Source organism: Amia ocellicauda, chromosome 10, assembly GCF_036373705.1.
Source record: "Amia ocellicauda isolate fAmiCal2 chromosome 10, fAmiCal2.hap1, whole genome shotgun sequence".
Taxonomy (NCBI): domain Eukaryota; kingdom Metazoa; phylum Chordata; class Actinopteri; order Amiiformes; family Amiidae; genus Amia; species Amia ocellicauda.
In genome coordinates, this window is record NC_089859.1 from 26,585,102 (window position 1) to 26,606,518 (window position 21,417).

Sequence of the window (21,417 nt, forward strand, 5' to 3'; positions counted from 1 at the left end):
GTCATTACGCAGCAACTTCCACGCGTGGATCCGAGAAGATCAGGGGGGTGGCTTGTCTCTTGACTATCTGCGGGGCTGATTAATAGGTGTGTGTCTTTCAAACGAAGTCCATTCATCCACAAACATATTTTTCTGGACACATTGGCGGTCTATCGCGCCAGTAAACTGGGAAAGAAAGGATGCTACCTTCCTCTGTCAGGAGGTTCGTGATTGCATAGAAACGGGTACCATCCCCTTGATTTTTAGATTTTTTTTTAATCTCTTGCACAGCTCTCTCTCTCTCTCTCTCTCTCTCTCTCTCTCTCGCTCTGAATAAGTGAAAACCTGCTCAAAAGCACCAGGGCAGCCACCGCAGCAGCAGCATCTCTAAGGCTTGGTCACATCTCCGCACCAGAGTTGCTGCTGCTTGCAAGATTGCTTTTTATTCCCGTTTATTAGTAGCCGTTCAGTCCCCCCTTCCACACGTCTCAAAGAAACAGGGCGCTGGCAGGAATGCAGCAGCCGCGCGTTGTGTTTTCTCTCATTGGGAATATCCTCGGATACCGGATTTGTTGATACTTCCAACTACTGTTACTGCAACTAGTTCACTATTATTGTTTTTGTGTCTTTTTTTCTCCCCGGGTTCTTTCCTCACTGTGGATTGTGATGTGCTACCCTGATGGTGCTGGCATCTGGGAGGTGAAAGGAGGCATTGAGTTGGAGAGACTTGCACATTAGCCCAGTGCCGGGGAACACGGACGGCAAGGAGAGGGAAGAGGACCAGAAAAGCTCCGTTTTAAACACACCAGCGCTGTTATTTTCTTACATCTGGAAGGTGCCTGTCTGGGAGAAACCACAGGGAAGCGCCATTAACAGAAGATTGCTTCTCACTGTGATACCCACATCCACAAGGACAGGATATTGCAATTGTTGACTAAGGCGTTGGTTTTTATTTTAGCCCTACACCCTCCGATTTTGCTCATCCTTCTGGGGGGTCGAAGATCCACCTAAACAGAGCAATCTGCAATGCCTGGGCAGTGAAAGGGTGGATCTGTTCCGTCGCCCTGTTCAGAGAGCATGGCTCCATCCCAGAGGAAATGCAGATCGGAGATGGTGGTGGTGTCGGGATGCATGCTGCTGTTTGTTTTGGGATTGCGACCTGTGTTTGGGAGGGGGTGCAATGACAACGCCGGGCACGGGATGGACAATGATTGGTACGCCAAAGACGGCGAAGAGTTGCCCATCATGGTCCTGATGCCGATGAATGAATCAGCGCTTATGAGCAGCATCAGTCAAGGGATCGACCCCGCTGTCCAGCTGGCCATTCATCACATAAGAGAGTCCGGACTCTATTCCTTCTCCCTGATCCCCAAAATCTACGATACAGAGGTAACTGCCAATAATCTGCTCCTTGCTCTTCCCATTGATAGGGGTTTATTCATAAAGACCATGGTCTTGGTCATGCCCTCACACTGATCTTGTCCATGCACCATGAAGTCCAGGTACAGCACAGCTCTTGCAGAAACCGGATTCTTACACGGGCTGATACACCTGCGCCGTACATACTCATACTGTATCACTGCAGACACTAATATGGATTAAGCAAACGTGTTATCGCAAACAAGACAAACGACATAAAAAAGAATATGTATTGAGGCTATACCCCACTCTCAGTCCAAAACATTTCAATAAAGATGACAAAAGACTAGTGATCTTATGTTCAGGTAGCGTATTGCTAGCTTGAAGGTAAGAACTATTTAATACAAGATTTCATAGTCTCAAATACCAACACAGAAACCAAGCTGAGATTTAACTTTACTGTCATTATATGTTGATATAATTTAGATTTCTTAACATTTCGAGTGATTTACCTAAAACCGAGCACAAATATTGTGTCCTAAATATGCTGGTGCTTTTTTTAATTGACTTTGAGAACACTCCTTCGTTCCCTCTTTATTCTGATTGACTATCAATATGTCAAAGCCCCTACATTCACATTTATATATCGGATTGGTCGTTTAAAAGCTGACTTATGTGTCCAATGCCAGTTGTTTTTTACAGTGGGCATTTACAGCCTTCACAATAAGCGATTTCAGTCACGATTAGGCTGCATTTTGTTAGATGGTTGCGGATTATTTCCATGTTTACCTGCAGATGGCAGTAATTTCTTGTTCTAAACACATTTTCCCAGAGTAGCCATCACAGACTTGAAAAGCCATCATAATTAAGGGTTTTAGAATGACAAAACGACATATTTTAATGTTTGAATTCAGTGTGTTGGGTTTTTCTTTTGGTAACACGTCTGCCTCTAGAAATGATTTTTGATCTCTCAGTGTTCTGTACCTATGTGTGTATGTATGTGCCTTCCTGCTTTAAAAGAAGTTTGCAAAAAAAAATCTTGAAGGCATAAATAGCCTGCCTTGATTCCTCTTGAGCAATACATGTTATTACGAATTACACCCACGAAATATGACTGTAAATAATCGATTTGGGAATACAGTGCGTGGGGCCAAAGGGCGAAGTATCAGTACAGTATTGCTCATAGATTTGAGGTTTAATTTTGAAATAAAATATCAATAAGAAAAAGTATAAATGGACACTATTTGGTAAATGAAGTGTTTCAGTTTGATTCACCTGCTTCAACGTGACCATTTAAAACTAGTGTATGGTTGTGTAATGGAAGAAAGTGTTTGTTGCGGTAGTTGCATACACATATTATTAGTTTCCAAATTAGAATTGTAAATATAATTGATTAAATATAATTCATAGAACAAGAATTTTGACTTTGAAAGTCAACAAAACACTGTGATTTCTGTCTATTTGACTGGGCGAGATTCTTTCAGGGCTCATGCCTCCTATTCACCCATTACCTAGCATTCCAGTTGTCAATACATTAAAAAGAAAGATGGTTATAAAATACATTGCTATTGCCATTAAATCTGGTTTAACTTTCTAGATACACTTACTAAAAATATGGGTTAAGGATGTGTTTAAAATGTAGCCATGACAATAGTGAGCTGTAAAAGTAAAACTGGAATGAATAGGATGTATGGCGAATGATGGTCAGGGTATTGCTTAGAGATTGTTAATAGTTTATTAATTAATTTGCGACTATTATGGAATAAGGTTAGAAGTGGCAACAATGGAAATTTTCCCGTGACCCATTGATTTGAACGGCAGACCTTGTTTCAAGTACACATCGAGTGGCTTTGAGTTCTGAAGGTGTCACATCAACTCTTTACTCTTGGGTTGCAGAGTGGGAAGTAACTACTGATCCTCCTTCAAAGATGTGAGAGAGATTCATGGAGAATCTCTTATTATGATATATTGTTTCACTTACATTTCACCCTCATAATCCCTTTGTATGGTGTCAGTAGCGGGAATTGGCTCGAGCACTGTTGAATGTAATATTCGAATGTCCTATTCAGTAATAGATCATTCTTAGGAACCAGCTAAGAAGCCCTCCATCTTCACACTTCTCCCATTTGAGAATTTGCCAAGGGGTCAGCACTTATTGAGTACTATAAAACATATGATTGATTGCAGTTAGAAGTTCAATAAGAGACAGTGCATGAAACATACAACATATTCTTCTTTAAATTATGTGATTATGTGTCCTTCTAACAATGGGAAGATATCACAAGGAACTGTATTATAAACCCATGCTGGGCATAAAAATTGTTTTATTTCATTTTAGGATAAAAATGACTAATGTAGGTAGGGCATTATATGCTTTTCTAGAAAAATGGCCCTTAGATCTTGTACTATGGTTAACTGTACACGTCCGCTATATATATATATATATATATACAGTGAGGGGAAAAAAGTATTTGATCCCCTGCTGATTTTGTACGTTTGCCCACTGACAAAGAAATGATCAGTCTATAATTTTAATGGTAGGTGTATTTTAACAGTGAGAGACAGAATAACAAGAAAAACCAGAAAAACACATTAAAAAAAAAAAAAGTTATACATTGATTTGCATGTTAATGAGGGAAATAAGTATTTGATCCCCTACCAATCAGCAAGATTTCTGGCTCCCAGGTGTCTTTTATACAGGTAATGAGCTGAGATTAGGAGCACTCTCTTAAAGGGACTGCTCCTAATCTCAGCTCGTTACCTGTATAAAAGACACCTGTCCACAGAAGCAATCAATCAATCAGATTCCAAACTCTTCACCATGGCCAAGACCAAAGAGCTGTCCAAGGATGTCAGGGACAAGATTATAGACCTACACAAGGCTGGAATGGGCTACAAGACCATCGCCAAGCAGCTTGGTGAGAAGGTGACAACAGTTGGTGCGATTATTCGCAAATGGAAGAAACACAAAATAACTGTCAGTCTCCCTCGGTCTGGGGCTCCATGCAAGATCTCACCTTGTGGAGTTTCAATGATCATGAGAACTGTGAGGAATCAGCCCAGAACTACACGGGAGGATCTTGTTAATGATCTCAAGGCAGCTGGGACCATAGTCACCAAGAAAACAATTGGTTACACACTATGCTGTGAAGGACTGAAATCCTGCAGCGCCCGCAAGGTCTCCCTGCTCAAGAAAGCACAAGTACAGGCTCGTCTGAAGTTTGCCAATGAACATCTGAATGATTCAGAGGAGAACTGGGTGAAACTCGCCGTGTTTGGAGGAGGAGGAATGACTCCAAGAACACCATCCCCACCATCAAACATGGAGGTGGAAACATTATGCTTTGGGGGTGTTTTTCTGCTAAGGGGACAGGACAACTGCACCACATCAAAGGGACGATGGACGGGGCCATGTACCATCAAATCTTGGGTGAGAACCTCCTTCCCTCAGCCAGGGCATTGAAAATGGGTCGTGGATGGGTATTCCAGCATGACAATGACCCATAACACACAGCCAAGACAACAAAGGAGTGGCTCAAGAAGAAGCACATTAAGGTCCTGGAGTGGCCTAGCCAGTCTCCAGACCTTAATCCCATAGAAAATCTGTGGAGGGAGCTGAAGGTTTGAGTTGCCAAACATCAGCCTCGAAACCTTAATGACTTGGAGAGGATCTGCAAAGAGGAGTGGGACAAAATCCCTCCTGAGATGTGTGCAAATCTGGTGGCCAACTACAAGAAACGTCTGACCTCTGTGATTGCCAACAAGGGTTTTGCCACCAAGTACTAAGTCGAAGGGGTCAAATACTTATTTCCCTCATTAACATGAAAATCAATTTTGTAACTTTTTTGAAATGCGTTTTTCTGGATTTTTTTGTTGTTATTCTGTCTCTCAGTGTTAAAATACACCTACCATTAAAATTATAGACTGATCATTTCTTTGTCAGTGGGCAAACGTACAAAATCAGCAGGGGATCAAATACTTTTTTCCCTCACTGTATATATATATATATATATATATAATATAAAATCAATATTTATGTAATTTGTAATGAAGGACAATACAACTTACCGTAGTACGCACATGCAAATATGTGAAACAGGAATACAGTTTTCCACCTAGATCTGCTTTTATATTAGCCTTTTTAAAACAGTATAGAGTAAAGTACATTTAGCTTATTCAGTCATTAGTGAATGGTGTCGTGGATCCTAAGAATACTTTTAGCATAGGCATTGTATTAAAAATGCCTTGGTGTGTTGACATTGGTCATTGTGTTGAATCAGATGACATCCTAGACCATCATCTTGTCCATGAAAATCAGATGGCACTATTTACAAGAGTACTGCAGTGTCCTGAATACATTCTGATTTAGGCTTCTTAAGTTTGACCTACCATAATTTCACCCTGTGGCTCAATGGAGTGAGTTGTTTCTCAGGTCTCCTTTGCATTGGCGATGTAGGGAGCTACAGGTGCACAATGACTGCTGTGGATCAGCCAAAAGGTTGCTGTACTTTATGAGTCTCCACCTGCCACCTCCCAAGTGCTTTCGAATCCTCTGAGTTTAAGGGCTCTACATAATATCAAAGTTGTTCTATGTGTGTGTATCTTTTTTCTCAGTCATATTAGTCAAACAACAGGAAGAGCTAGTAATAGAAGCAGGTTTGGTTTCTGGGGATGACTTGCAAACTAGGGCTGCTCACTTGTAAAATCGACTCTTGGCATTTTCGGCTGACCTTTGCATGGCCCCAAGGGAATTTTAATTATCATGTTATAACATTATGCTGGGAACATTTACACTTTCTCCTAAGCCAAACCATATCACATATCACTATAAAGTGTGTGATAATGTACTTGAGAAACGCATCTCATTAACATTCTCGGATAAACATTGTGCTTTAAGTAATTTTTATGCTTCAGAACACTGGGCAGGATTCGTCTTATTTGATCAATAGAGACAACCAGTCAATAGGAAGAAACATGTAATGATTATTTATAATATAAACATTTTATTATTTATTACAGAGGCTAGGTCTAATAAGGTGCCATGATCCCATTATTGTACAAGGCATTTACATTCTCTTGGTGCCAGTGAGCATCACAAGATAGTGTTGTAAGTCCCTGGGTGTATTGGAATCAGATTGGAATAGTGATAGAACAAATATGGCTACTCACAACTCTGGATTCAAACTCTTTCATGTTAACTTATTTTTATGGACTATATGAGACAAAGTTGGTCTGGCAAACAATGAAATAAAATGGTAGAATTTTTGTCCAGTTAAATCAAGTGTTTGCATATACATTACTGAAACCAAAAGAGGATTAAATGGCTTTTTAAAGGCCTTGGTATGTCCATCTGTCTCCTCTAGGGTGTTAAAGTAGATGCCACAGTTCCACAAAGTCTCAGCAGACAGTGTGTGTGGGACACTGGTTAGCTCTATATTAAAGAATAAGATGTATCTGGATATACTTTACAGAGTCCTTTTTTGAACGTTGGTTTTGAATTACTGCACAGAACTCCGCAGTACAATGGGGGATAATCCCGTGCTTCATTAGTAAATCCACATACAAAATCAGACCTTTCATAAATTCCCATGTGTGCCCCTCCACTGTTAACTACAATTCCCTCCCATTTAACAGGTGTATATTTATAATGCACAGATTTAAATGCATAGATGCCTCTGTATCACTGCTGTTAATGTTTTATGAGTATCACAAAATCTACTGTAGCCTGAGCGAAGGATTGGTGAGTTGTACACTTGGATGTACTGTGCCTGGATGCTAGACAGCTTGGAGTAATCAGCCCCAGACAGCTCTTTATCCCTTAATCACACTGTCAGTGCCTTCTCTGAGGGACAGGTCCCCTTGTGGGGCAGGGTAGCAACAGGCTGGAGGAGATCAAGCTAAGCATGGGCTTTAAGGGATGCTGTCCCCTGGACAGACACAGAAACAGGGAGACAACGTGAGAGAGGAGAGAGAGAGGGAGACCGAGTGCCAGGAGGCAAAAGATGGCTGCCTGGACACAAGGGTTCACAATTCTGGCTCTTTTTGTGTGGCTATGGGGGCCCGGACCTTGTGTAGCCCCCCAGACTCTCCCCATCATGTGGATCATGCCTGTCATTAACTCTCCTGGGCATGGAAACCTAACGGCCAAGGTCTTGCCTGCCATTCAGCTGGCTTTGCACCACCTGAAGAATCACCCATCTCCTTTTAAGGACTATGAAATCCAATTGCATTTGGAAGATTCCCAGGTAACCTTTTGCTTAACTATTCGTGGAAAGCAGATGGTGTTGTGTTGTTAAGTTAAGAGAAACTCACGATAGATTGGTTTTCTGAGGGGAATATATAGACAAGTTCTTATGTATTTTCATGCAGTTTACATGGTAGAGTACTGTTTCAGAGAATCTGAAATTATACAATTATTATTTATATATTTGTGGTTGACTTACATGATGATACATTATGAAAATCTTACGGTTCTTTCAATACATGTATTATTTTTAAACAGTAGAGAGTAAAGAGTGAAGTACATTTAGTTAAGGCATTCATTAGTGAACTGTATGGTGTATCCTAAGAATACTTTTCTTAGGACTGTCATTGTGCTAAAACACCTGGAGCTATTGACTATGGAAGATTAAAGACTGAAGATGCACACACACACAGACTTTGTTTTATCTTTGATTTGAACTGTTAAAAATCTAAGGGATCTAAAGGAGTGAGTTGCCACACTTGATGAGTTTGAGACTTTCTCACAAATTGTTCTGTCCTAGGTTTTTTTTTTTTTTTTTTAAGATTGATATAAAAACAATAAATAAATAGACTGTGGGACTGCAGTTGGGTTCTGGTGTAATTCTCTAATGAATGATTGGAAAATGTCTATTAACTACTTTGTCTTAAAGCAGCAAGCATCTGTGATTCCATCTGCATCTTAATGAGAGAAACGCACTTTCCGCTGATCTCAAAAGATTAGCTTATTGTCTTAACAGACGGGAGAAGGAAAGGGTATCTTATCGTGCGTCTCTGCTTTCATCTCCCTGCCAAAATGTCACAGGGCACTACAGAAGGTATTTGACTGCCAGCTGATATGACTGGCACTTGAGTAGGTTTCTAAGAGATGACAATATAAGTATTCTCCTTAGGAAATCAGTACTGCTCAACTTTCAAATGGCATTTGAGGTATGCAATGTTGAAAGCAGTAGGATCCAATAGAAAAGCATTATGTGGAATGTGTTCATTTTAAATTGCAGTTTGATGTGTACATGCGGGTACTGACCTGGGGCACTACTGGATTTATTGAAGTAATCACAGAAATCCTCTCACGGTCACTCAAATAATCGGAGAAGATATTGATGCCATGTTATTCTAGAATTTGCAAATTAATATAAAATCACCACATGGTTTTAAAAATGTCACTTGATCAAAAATCTGTCTTCTGTCTCTATAACAACTTCCAAGACATTATGAAACGAAACAGGAGTGAGATGTCAATGATATTTGGAGCATGGAACTTAAATTCCTGTATTAGCCTGGGGAAATGAGAGAGCACGTTCCCCCCCCCTCTCTGCTCTGCAATAATTCCTCTGGATCAGATCATCCATGTGGAAACAAATTGTAATGATAAATATTTGATCTTTAAACTTGCATATGCTTAGGGTGCTTAAATACTGCCTGTTTAAATTGATTTTTTTTTGTATTACAAAATTACAAAATAAATTACAATAGACAGCTGTTCACAATGAGTGTAATAGGGTGTAGGCCCATGTACAGCCTTAATGACTGCTGCAATAATTTTGGGAGATGGCTGGGGAGATATTGTGCCACTGCTGTTGCAGCTCACTGTCTAGAGCAGTGAAAGTTGCTTTCTGGTCCACTCCAATTCTTCCCAGTAGATTTTGCCTGGGAATGTTTTCTGCACTACTCTCCTTGAAGCACTTTTACACTCCCAGCTTTGTTAAGTGATACATTATCCTATTAGTAGATGTACAGACCCAATCCACACAAAATATATCAATTCTAGCAGTATACTGTATAGAAAATATCACTATATATACTAGTACCCTTCGCAAAAAGACAGGGCCTCCATAGCAAATTACTTCTGGTGCAATGAACATGTCTCCTTCCTTTTTGAATTGGGATGCATGTGCTTTTAATATCTATGTGTGTGTTTGTGTATATATAGCACTCCTGTTAGAATTATGTATGCAGACCTCAATCTTTAGGAAGACCTGCTGTTTGAAGTCACCTCTAATTCAGGAACAAATGGACAGCAGTAGTAAGCCAGTTTAACTGATGTAATTGCTTAAGAAATGAAAGGAGGGTTCTGAAAAACTTAAGTGTTGGTCTCTATTTCTTCACACACTGAACATTTCTTGAACAGGTTCATGATTGTTACCCAATATATAATTAAATTCCCTTGAATGAAAATGCAGAATTGTATTTAATCTTCAGTTTCTGTCAGCTGTCACTTTCCTTTTGCTGGTACATGGAAAATGTAGGAGTCCATTTTGAAATGCAAGTCTTGTTGTTCTTGGTATTTTGTCCCTTCCATTTATACTTCCATCTTAAGAGTTGCCAATTTTATTTAGCTGTTAGTAGAACAGGAACATGTAACATTAAAAAGATTTAAGTCTTCATTTTCTGGCACATGTGTGATGGCAGAGGTCACTTTGAGCTTCTATTTGTCACAAGTGGTGTACCAAGATATCTTTTTCAGTTAGTGAGCCGCTGTGACCTTAAAAAGTAATTTCAGCTACTGACTCAACTGTTTGCTTGACAGTTGTCACAAGCAAAAGCAATGCTGAGAAGCTATTAGAAAAACAAATGTGAGGATCACTTGTGCTGTCAAGCAGTGACACTGGGGTTTTTGTTATTGACTGCAAATGTACTGCCCTGCTCTGGGGGATGCGAGGAAATGCTTCAGTCTGGATAGTATGGCATAGATGTTATTTAGAAGCCTACAGGCAAGCTTCAGAATCAGATTTCCAAGAGGAACTTTTACTGTTGATAAAAAGGAAAATTAAGACACTATTTGTAGGGTTTTGTTTTTATTCTATACAACTTTGCTTGTTTGAATGCTAAAATGAATATGTGCCAATATCTCAATTTGGTGTACCTGGTTTTATTCGGTAATCTGCTTGCCCTTTGTCCATCACTCCATTCTGTGAATACTGAGCAGATTATGCACAGCTCCATCATGTATCCTTCATAGACTTGGCTTTCTGCAAATTCGACAGCAAATATCTGTTCCAACTGAATATAGAGAACTATGCTTAGTGATTGTCTTCAATGTAAAATAGTTTGTTTTTAATAACTTTACATTTATTTTACTGTACATTTATTACATTTTTTATTACATAAGGAATCTATAATGAGAAGTTCTCTTTATTTAAAAAGGTGGAATAAGCTTTTGGCCACTAACGTAAAGCTACAGGGCAGTGTACACTAATTGCCGACCATGTCCTGATTCATAGCAAAGCCCTGGAGTGAGAAAACAACAACTACTACGACCACCGAACAGGCACTGAGCCTCAAGGATATTTATCAGTGTGATGTAACTGAGTTATTGGGCATTTTCCTTTATAATGGTATCTCCTATGGCAGAAAAAGGGTCATTGCAGCACAGTCTCAGAGCAACTTGAATTGTCTAGGCAATTAGGAGACTGTGCTTTTGTTCAATCCATGAATGAGACCTGGTTCTTTCAGTGAGGGGGGACCTGCTCGAGCTTCGCACACAATGTAGGGCAGTAATAGCTGGGATTGCTCATAGCTTATCCTGCCACAAAGGTTTTGTGCAACCAAATGGAAAATGATTCCGAGGCAGTTTAAATCAGACAGTTAATATACAAGTAAATTTTACCAGAAAAAAAGACAATGTATCCAAAAGATGATCTTATATTTGCAGATATTTCCACAATCTGACTTTCAGAATTTTTTAGTGTCAGTATTGGAAATTGAAATTAGAAGTCTAGGACTCTACTAATGTCTGTATGTGTAACAAATATATAAAAAGCTATATCCTCCTAGAACCATTCAGAAATTTATTTGATTTCCTACCAGGAAAGTGCATCATTTCAGGCTTCAGTCCAGGAAAGTGTTTTTTTTTTAAATCTATTAGAGGCAGAGGGGGATGTGGTTGTGGTGGTCTTGAATGGCTTTTGGTTTTATTTCCTTTCCCTATTAACAAGCCCAGTGAAATATTCCTTTGATCTCACTCTCTCTCCCAGGCTTTTAATGGTCCTTGAAGCAGCTTTGCAGAGTGCAGTCATTTGTCTGGCAGATTTTGTTTTATGGTAAATTACAAGTAACTTGCCTTGGGATCAGGCTGTACATTAATTGTGTATATTTCTTTTAGGAGAGATTTTTGTTGATACTTCTGTGCAGGGCAGGGGGGAGCCCTGTAGCTGCCCAAAACAGTGTGACACCAGGGGCTGATGGGGGGAATCTTGTGGAAGTAATTTCAGAAAACGAGTTCTTAAACATTTTTCCCAGGGAAATGCTGAGGCAGATTTAAATGTTGTTCTGTACCCTCGGCCAGCATGTGCTGGGTGGATTGAGTTAATGCCTCTTTGTGCTCTTCTATGCTGCAGAGAAAAATGCTATTCTGTTTAACAACACACAGAGTTGTATCAAAGGAGTCAATTTAGGGCAGGGGTTTCTCATTCTTGTTCTGGAAAGATGAGGGATATTACACAAAATGAGCCAACTATTGTCTTAATTAGTCAATCATCTTTGGTTACTGTTTGAAGACACTTATAAAACCTGCTGTGTTGGGGCTCCCCGGGACTAGGTTTAGAGACCACTGGTTTAGAGGGAAACTTGATCTCTATTGTTTTCTGCTTCAACATCATCTGACAGTATAATTCAGAGCTATGGTAAGACATTAGTTTTGTTTAAAATGTATATAAGTTACAGTTTATACATGGAATATACTTTAACTGACTGAAAAGAGATTTATTTATAGTTTTCAAAGCTATGATCACACGGTTATCCCAGTTGTGTTGCAGTGATAATGTCTGTATTATATATTCAACTGATAGGAATATATCACTCTTCCCTGAAGAGAAATTTAACCTCCCCCCAAAAATATTAGGTATTTATCAAGACAACAGAGCCTAAACTTCAATCCCGCTATGGAATATATCCAATGAATCATGCATTCTGCTGTGCACTGTCTGTCTTTTTTTGATTAATGAAAGTATGAAAATAAAAAAGAAATATGTTTCTGCTTTAGTTCTGTTGTTGCATGTTTCTGCTATAGACAGTGGTTGTATGAATAAGGCATGATTAACAACTATTGAGAGGAAACATGTTTGTAGAGTGTAAAGAAATGAGTGTTGTTGGGTCGGCGGCAGTCTTAATAGCCAGACAATGGAACTACACATATCTCAGCAAAACTAAAGTAATATGGTTGAAAATTATAATGTTTTATTAAATAATCATATCCGAAGCCCAGTAATTGGAGATGTTAAGAAAGAGAAGCAGTTTAATAATATTTGATAATCTGGGCCATTAGGTTTCTTGTGACCATTTTTCTGTGTCACCTACCATGTATGTACTGTACTCACTGATTGTTCAAAGTGGTATTAGATTGAACAGTATTAAGTGGTTCACATTAGACAAACATTGCCTTGTAATTAGCAATTTTACTGTAGTGATTGCCTAATTTGCAATTAAAGCAATGAGGAGATCCAACACAAACTGACTGTCTTCCCCTTCCAGCTCTTTCTTGTTACCGCTTTTCCCAAAGTGTTTCTTTTGGAGTCACAGACGGATGAATGTTAAAGCAGTGTTTAATCTTGTTATGTTTTATCGCTACCATGCGGCCAGATTAAAGTTTCTCTGACTGTACTTTGCCTAAAATCTTTGTACAGTACATTGGCTTAATTAAACTTACTTTCTTCTTCGCTTTGCCCAACTTGCTTCAGATAAATGTAACTGGGTTAATTTGTGCTCATCTTAATTTCTTGCATGCTTGAAGGTCACCCATGGTGCACTATTCCATGTCCTCAAAGAATGACTTGCATGACATTACCACAGCCAATAAGTGCCTACTGCCCACATGACTTAATCCTCAAAAACTGACATTAAATGTATCAGTCATTCTGGGGATCTGAGAGAGATTTACAAAAAAAAAAGTAAAAGTAAAATAAACGTATTATAATGTTTTGCTTGGTAAATAAAGGTGAACTTTTCTGCAGTTGGCCTATGTGATTATCCTGTTAAAGGATAATACAGTTGAGCTCTCTACAACCTGTGGAGTAGTGGTTATGCAGCGCTGTGGAGTGGTGTTTAGGGCTCTGGACTCATAACTGGAAGGTTGTGGGTTCAAATTCTGGGTGGGGCAGTGCTGTTGTACCCTTGAGCAAGGTACTTCACTTAGATTGCTCCAGTAAAAATGCCCAGCTGTATAAATGGGTACAAAATGTAAGTCACCTTGGATAAGAGTGTCAGCTAAATGAGAAAAAATGTAATGTAATAAATAAACATATACTATATATTTAATTTAGTTTTAAATCATGGCCTCTAAACATCCCATCACCCCTCTACAACCGCCCCCCCCCTCATCACCACTTTCATCATCTTCATCGTCATCATCTGGACTTCATTATCAGTATTAAAGGTAAATTAAAGTATTTTTCTTCACTAGTAATGTATTTGTGTTCACTCAAGTACACATTTCTCATGTTTATTAATGTATATGATGCTTACGCTAACAAATTAGTGTAAATCACGGACGTGGAACCTAACCCCTTTGTTCCCCATTAGGGCTGGATATTGGCACTGATCTCCTGATTCAGTTCTATTTCGATTCCATTCAATTTGATTTCGATTCGATTTCGATTTCGATTTAATTTGGGAATACTGATAATTACAATACCAATATTGCTTATGAGAGAGATTCTCTGAGCATTAATGCTATGAACAGCACAAAGAACCTGCATGGTAGATTATTAAAGATAAATGTTAAAGAAAGTGCACTTTAAAAATAATTTAAAATAATAAATGTCACCACATGTATAAACCACACACGCACACCTGTGTATTATCACTCAAAAGCAAATTTTTCTATTTCACTATAGTCAGAATGAAATGAGTTAAGTAAGCATACCTCAACTTTCTAAATAATGCAAGGCAAAGTTTAGTGCATGTAGGGCGGTGATCGTGTGTTGAAGAGCGTGGGGGTGCTGATCGGGTATTGTTGGGGTTGCTTGTGGATTGGCTTTAGCTGTGGGGAAAGAGAGTGGGCGGGGTAAGTTTGCTTGGGCTTTAAAGTTTCTTTTTGTTGTTCTTTTTCTTTTTCCTTCATGCATATATTTGGCCCAGGGCGCACCGTTTTTTCATTCACTGAGAAACTGCATAGATTTATAAAATTTACCTCAGGATTTTAAGAATTGATATCAGATCGTCCAAACCAGAATCTCAATTAATTGGGAAATCTATCTTTTTACCCAGCCCTATTCCCCATAGGTTTCTAGTTTTGATAATCATGGTTTTGGCAACTGCTGGGTTTTTGAGAACCTGACCCCCATGGATGGCAAGGGATCATTATTTTTCCTATGCTATACTGCAAATTTGACCAATCTCATATCAATGTTTTACTGCAGGATACATCTCTGTTAGCTGAGTAGGAACAGTCAGAAGGCCTTTGGTGATCAGTAATTTGTGTTATGCACAGTGTTACTAGGGAATACTGGAAAAACCTTTTCCAGAGGGGCCTCAGGGGACCACATTTAATAAGGTTTTAATGAATGAAATTCTGTCATTTGTAGAATCACTGCAAACTTGTAGTAAATTGCAATTTAATACCTGTTGGCTGAAGGAAAGGTTCTAAAATTGATGCTTCGGGCATTTGATCAATTAGATGCTTTTCACTCTTTATGCTGGAAAACTGGTTGTGTTTCTCAGTTCCAAACTTTATTGCTAGTGGTTTAAACCCCCCCGATATGAAGTTATGAGGGCTTTAGAGCTGTGAAAGTAAATTACCATTGAATATACCCCACTGTTGTGCTGTGGCTGTGGATAACTTTAATTGTAATTCGAAGGGATTAACATTATATTCTTGTGCTTAACCAGTTCTACTTCATCTGTCTCTGACTAGAGCTATAGTGGTTGAGTAACAGCTCTCGTGGTAATCATGTTGGTATAACTGAATCTCTGTAAATTGATGACTTTAGCGTGAAATCACTGTGGGGTGACAGTGGTGCATTTGTCTTTCTTTTTCCCTCTTTAATTTCCCAGGCCTTTAACCCTGGCCTGCCCTTGTCAGCCTGTGGATGTGGCAGATGCCTGAGCCACCTGTCTTGCTTCTTGCCTTCAGCAGAAGATTGACATGAATCATGATCTAAAAGACACACGCATGTGCCTTATTCCCCTGATGAAGTGTGGTTAGTGGCATCCCTATTCTGATGCCTGGGCTGCTTTCCCCCCTGAGTTCCAGTCTCCAGCCTCACCTATTATTCCTGAAATCATTTAAATAGCAATGTATACAGATTAGTGGGGAGTGTCAACAGCATTAGGCAAAACAGCATCTGCATGCCGTCTTTCTCACGCAAGAACTGCGTATTTATAAGCAGCAACTCAACACTTATCAGCCTGGTAATTATGTTAAATCCTATTTAATTCCTCTACAGAAAAGAAAACATGACAGTGGTGGCTTATGGGGTGCTGTTTGCATGGTTAATTTCCAACTCGGCTTTCTCAAAGTTGGTAGCAGCAAGGACTTAAAAGGGGACACTATAAAGTCATTTCCTAGAGCTATGTTTACTGTGATTGGAGGCTTCCAGATCACATGATTAATTTTCGAGGAGTTAAATTTACACAAGCAACATAACTGTATCTGCCACTGCCAATGCCCTAATAACTGAGCTGAGCCTTTAACGGGGATAGACACAGAACAGAAAGAGACCAGAAAACCTCCTACTGAGTTCAAATGGGCATCTTCTGTTTCAGATTTAAACAAACACTATTACAGTTGGACAGCCACCAGAACATTAAATCCTCCTCTAGTAAAAGCATTTATCAACAAAGAAGGCTTGAAGGCAATAATAAATGCTAAGGATTTAAAGCAACACGGACCAGGATGTGACAACCACACAGCTCATTATTTTTTATTCCTGCCTCTCAATGTTTTAGTGGAGTGGCCTTGTGCAGTGCTTGTTGTCAACAACAGTTTGAACATCCTGGTTGCCTCTGCAGCTTGGAATTGTAGGGAATCTAGGGGCACACCTTGCAGCGTTTCAGGCATTTCCTTCAATTCATTTCCTAGTAAAAAAGATGGAAGGATCTCACATTTGTGAAAGCCACTTCCTCCATTCAATCATAGAAATTCCCTCTTGTTGTTTTATGTTTCGGTCTAACCTGGGGACAAATAAGGCATCTGAATCTGTTACTAATGTAATCTTATGTAATAACATGTCTAAATCCAAGGATGCATAAAGAGTTACAATATAAATAGTTTTCATAATACTTTTTTTTGTTCAATTACTTGATAATGCAGGAATGGAATAGAATAGCTGTGAATTTGGTAACTACATTTTGATAATATTATAGTTGGATGATAGCTAGTAAGATTAATGGATGGTTTTAATTTTTAGATTTTACTGCATCTACAAATTTGCAATGCATACTGTGGATGCTGGATGTCAGTCTATGCATATCAACTAAATACAGATGTTTGTCTTCATATATGTATGTATGTATGTATGTGTGTGTGTGTGTGTATATATATATATATATCTCTTTCTGGGTTTTTGAATCAGATTTTTCATGTTTTTCGATCAGGACAGAAAAATGTATCAAGAATTAAATAAATATAATAACCAGATTATTTTTTTAAGATTGAATCCTTCACTAACATAATGAGAGAAGAAGGAATTTAAATACAGATTTCCTTTTCTGATTTCGTAAGAGAAAGTTTGGCTTTAAGGGCATCATACCAATGCATTTACATAATGTGTTTAAGTCCCTAAAGACAGTACTTTTTTGTTTTTTTAAATGCTTGCTTATGAATAATGGGATTAGTAGCCATTTTATATATCTTGGATTTGATCTGCCATTCGCCATGTTTCCATATCACAAAGGTCTATCCAGTCTGTATCACAACAGTACAATTTCCTGATAAAACTATGCTGTTTCCATTCGCTCTTCTCTGTAATAGTCGGCCTTCTTGGGGATGTCAGTAGTTTAGACACCACTTTCATAAAAAAGGTTAGGACATGATTTGATAACTGTACATTTTTTTTATGTATTTAGAAATTCATTTTTTTATTTACTAATTATTGTGCAATACAAATCTATAATTTAATGTTACATGAGGGATATCATTTTAAGCTAAAGCCTACATTAAAGAAATTTTTCCTGTTGCACATGGGTTATATTTATTTATTTATTCAGCACAGTTAATCACAGTTGTGATTTCAGTTTGTTTCAGTTTCAGAATCTGTTACTTGACAATTAGAAGTATTTTCTCAAGAACACTTTATTTGTACTACTCTTAAAGAACAGTATATAATTATGTACCATTACCACATCTCTTGTTTGTGTGTGTTTGGGGGTGCAGAGGCGGGGGTGGTAAGGACCAATATAAAATGGAAAATGTATATCTGATGTATAGTAAATTTAAATTGGTATTTTATGTATGAAATTCTAATTTAATTTCTTGATTAAAATGTGTAACGAGGTGCAGGGTTGGGCTGTTGTAGCTTGTGATGGATAGGTGGGGAACAATGTCAAAACACAGGACTCGGGAAGAGGAATAGTGAAAATCAGACCATAGGCTGTTGTTTAATTTATTTCCGTTCTGGAAAATGAAAATAAAGTAAAACAAAGTGATTCTTAATCCAAAGCAGGTGTGGCGGCTCTGCTGCACTGTGAGTTTGTTTTCCCCATAGTGCTGTCCATGGTCCTGATCCACTGAGCCCTGGCTGTGCTGTCCGTGGTCCTGTCTGTGGCAAAAGAGAGCATTTGGGCAAGCACATAATGGTGATCAAAGACCCGGCCCTTCGCCTCATCACAAATGATAGATCATTACTTAGCTTATGCTATTGAATTGAAAAATACAAACATAGTAAAGTGTATGTGTTTGTACAGATGGGAACAAATTAAAGGAAAAACCTGAATAAATGAGTAGAGGAACATAACGAATGCAGACAGGTGTAGTGCATGATACAATTAAGCAATTAACATGTATAAAGTGTCATGTATAAAAATGCTGAACAGGCCCAGTTGACCTTGATTTCCGATCAAGATGGCAAGAGGAAAGGATTGATGTTTGAAAGAGGGGTCATTATTGGGGCACGAATGGCAGGAGCTTCGGTCACGAACACTGCTCAACTGGCTAGTGTTCTCGACAAGTGGGCGAGTGCATGTGTGGGACACCAAGAGAACGGCACAGGCCTGACTGCTTGACCCCTACAGTGAGGGGGTCCTGAGGCTCTGTTATACTGTGGGGGGCATTTTACTGTCATGGTTTGGGTCCACTTGTCCCCTTAGAGGGAAGGGTCACTGCAAATCATTACAAAGTTATTCTGAGTGATCACCTTTATCCTATGGTGACACATTTCTATCCTGATGGGAGTGGTCTCTTCCAGGATGACAATGCCTCATCCACAGAGCACAAGGGATCACTGAATGATGTGTTGAGTATGAAAATGATGTGAATCATATGCTATGGCCTTCACAGACACCATATCTCAACCCAATTGAACACCTATGGGAGATTTTGGACCGACATCTTAGACAGCGCTCTCCAGCACTATCATCAAAACACCAAATGAGGGAATATCTTTTGGAAGAATGGTGTTCATCCCTCCAGTAGAGTCCAGAGACTCGTTGAATCTGTGCCAAGGTACATTAAAGCTGTTCTGGCTGCTCGTGGTGTCCCAAATCCTTACTGATACACTTTATATTGGTGTTTCCTTTAATTTGTCACCTGTCTGTATATAATTATTTATTTAAATCATTTATTAGGATTAATCAAGAGAATTTTCATTACCTGCGCATTATTTAATTATTCTATTATTCTACAGCCTGATTCTGCTTGCCAGTTTCTATGGCTCAGGTACATTTTACTGCTGCAGTTTTCAAAGGACTCTGGGAGACAGCTCATCATCTTGTATTGCAGCATCTTTGCCTGTTCTTAGCCATGAAACCTAAGAGATTTTGCCAAGGAACTGAACCATGAACAGAAAGAATCAGTTAAAATGGTTTGCATTTAATTTCACATGACAATTATCTGGTAGAGTGTAGCACGATGAGGCAAACCAATTTTGATCAGCTTTTGGAGCCCATCTTGAGGAGTGCAACGACTGAGGTTTGTATTCCTGACAATTCTTCATATGCATCAGAAACCCAGCATAACTAGTTGGCCACTAGTAAGTATATACAACAAAGCACACATCCATATCAATTAGATGGTTCTCCGGGCTTCTGATTAATCTTTTTGACACATTTTTGTGTCACTTTTTTTGCCCCCGATATTGGAGTCCACATTTTAAATCAGCTTGGCCTATATTTATTCACTTAGATTACAGTGACAACCCCCTCCCCCCAATAAAAAAGCAAACAAACAAATAAACAATAACAAAATGGAATTTAGTTGAAAACTGTTGAGTTACTGATTTTATGCATGTACGTAATGAAAGGGTACTGAAGGCAACTTAGACCGGCTGGTGAGCTGAACTGGTGGAAGAGATTTGCAAGATTATGCGTTTAACAATTTATAATGTTTCTCTGTTTCCTATTTGCTTTGTGCATCTTGATCCCTATGGGAGGTCAGTGTACACGCATAATGCATGATATGTGGATGCAGTATTGTATTTTATGTTTACAGACTATAACACTGCTGAATTATAAAGTGCCGGTTTCAGGTTGTTGTGTTGTCATCCAAAGCTCGATTCACCACTGCTGTCAAACGCACCGGCAAAAGTCCAGGAAGGGACTTGGTTATGCAAGGAACATTGGCATATGCTTAGAATCGAGCAAGACTCGCATTCAGTTATGAGATTATAGTGTAATGCTTTTATTTAATTATTTATGTATAAATAAATATTGTGGGTTACAGATTAGACACTTAATTTCAATCATGAGGAATTTATTTTAGTTCACTGTTTGCTGTATTGTGATATGAGGGATATGTGTGAGTATTAGGATACATCTGTATTCAATTAATCATTGCACCACTACCGTTGGTTTATTCTCGATTAACCTTTGATGGCAAACTGTGATTAATTAACACCTGCACATTCGATTACTGAGAGTATCAGGGGATTATTCTTAGAGATATGGTGGAACTCAAATTGAGACTTGGCAAGTTAAGGGAGCTGCAGTAGTGGAACGGGTAGACTGGACGTGAGAGGAGGGAGAAGGGAGACATTGACATTGAGGAAAACCACAGAAAGACTGAAGATCCATGTACAACACTACAGGGGGAGAAGGATGTGGTTGAGGTCATTTGTTTTCCCAGGGCAACAGTGAACTGCTTCTCTAAAAGTCTGAAAGCAACCAATACCTCCAGCCTCTTCCTGCACTGTCAACAGGCAGTGCTCCTCCAGGCCTCACTTCTATATCAGTGTTAACTTCTAAGAGAAAAATCGGTATGTCACCACCAGGCTTACTTTAGGGACACCTTTATCAATTAGGAGAAGAGAGAGATGAAGAGAGGCCACGAGATGAATTACATGAATGATAATGTATAAATGTATGACTACTGTTTAAAACAATTTTTAACTTGAAGGAAGCTTCAAGTTAGAACACCATGCCAGAGTGTATGAGTCAGAGGCTGGTGTGGACCAGTAAGATAGACCAGTTATTGCAATTTGCTCTTTATTTTGCAGTATTGGTATTGAGTGTACTTTTATAAACCGCAAATAGAAGATAATACATTTCCTTGTAAGAACTATAATTTAAAGACATGTTGTTGTCAGTCAGGTGACCCAGCTGTGCTTACTGGTTTGAGGACTAATGGCTAAGTGTATTTTGCCAGTCTTATGGTTGTATTCACTGTTCTGGTAGATGTCCAAGAACACAGAACACAGCCTGCCAGCCCTGTGGATTTTCTCAGTTTTATCCACTTTATGAGATAATGAT

General features: G+C 38.9%; 1 protein-coding gene across 1 annotated transcript in view; it reads left to right on the forward strand.

The window, feature by feature from the left end:
• Nucleotides 1-107: 107 nt before the first annotated feature.
• gabbr2 (gamma-aminobutyric acid (GABA) B receptor, 2) overlaps nucleotides 108-21,417 on the forward strand; it is a 237,120-nt gene continuing 215,810 nt past the window's right edge. The window contains exon 1 of the mRNA XM_066715759.1: nucleotides 108-1,368. Coding sequence (XP_066571856.1) covers nucleotides 1,057-1,368 — 312 coding nt within the window. The 5' untranslated portion in view covers nucleotides 108-1,056. The remainder of the gene's footprint in view (nucleotides 1,369-21,417) is intronic.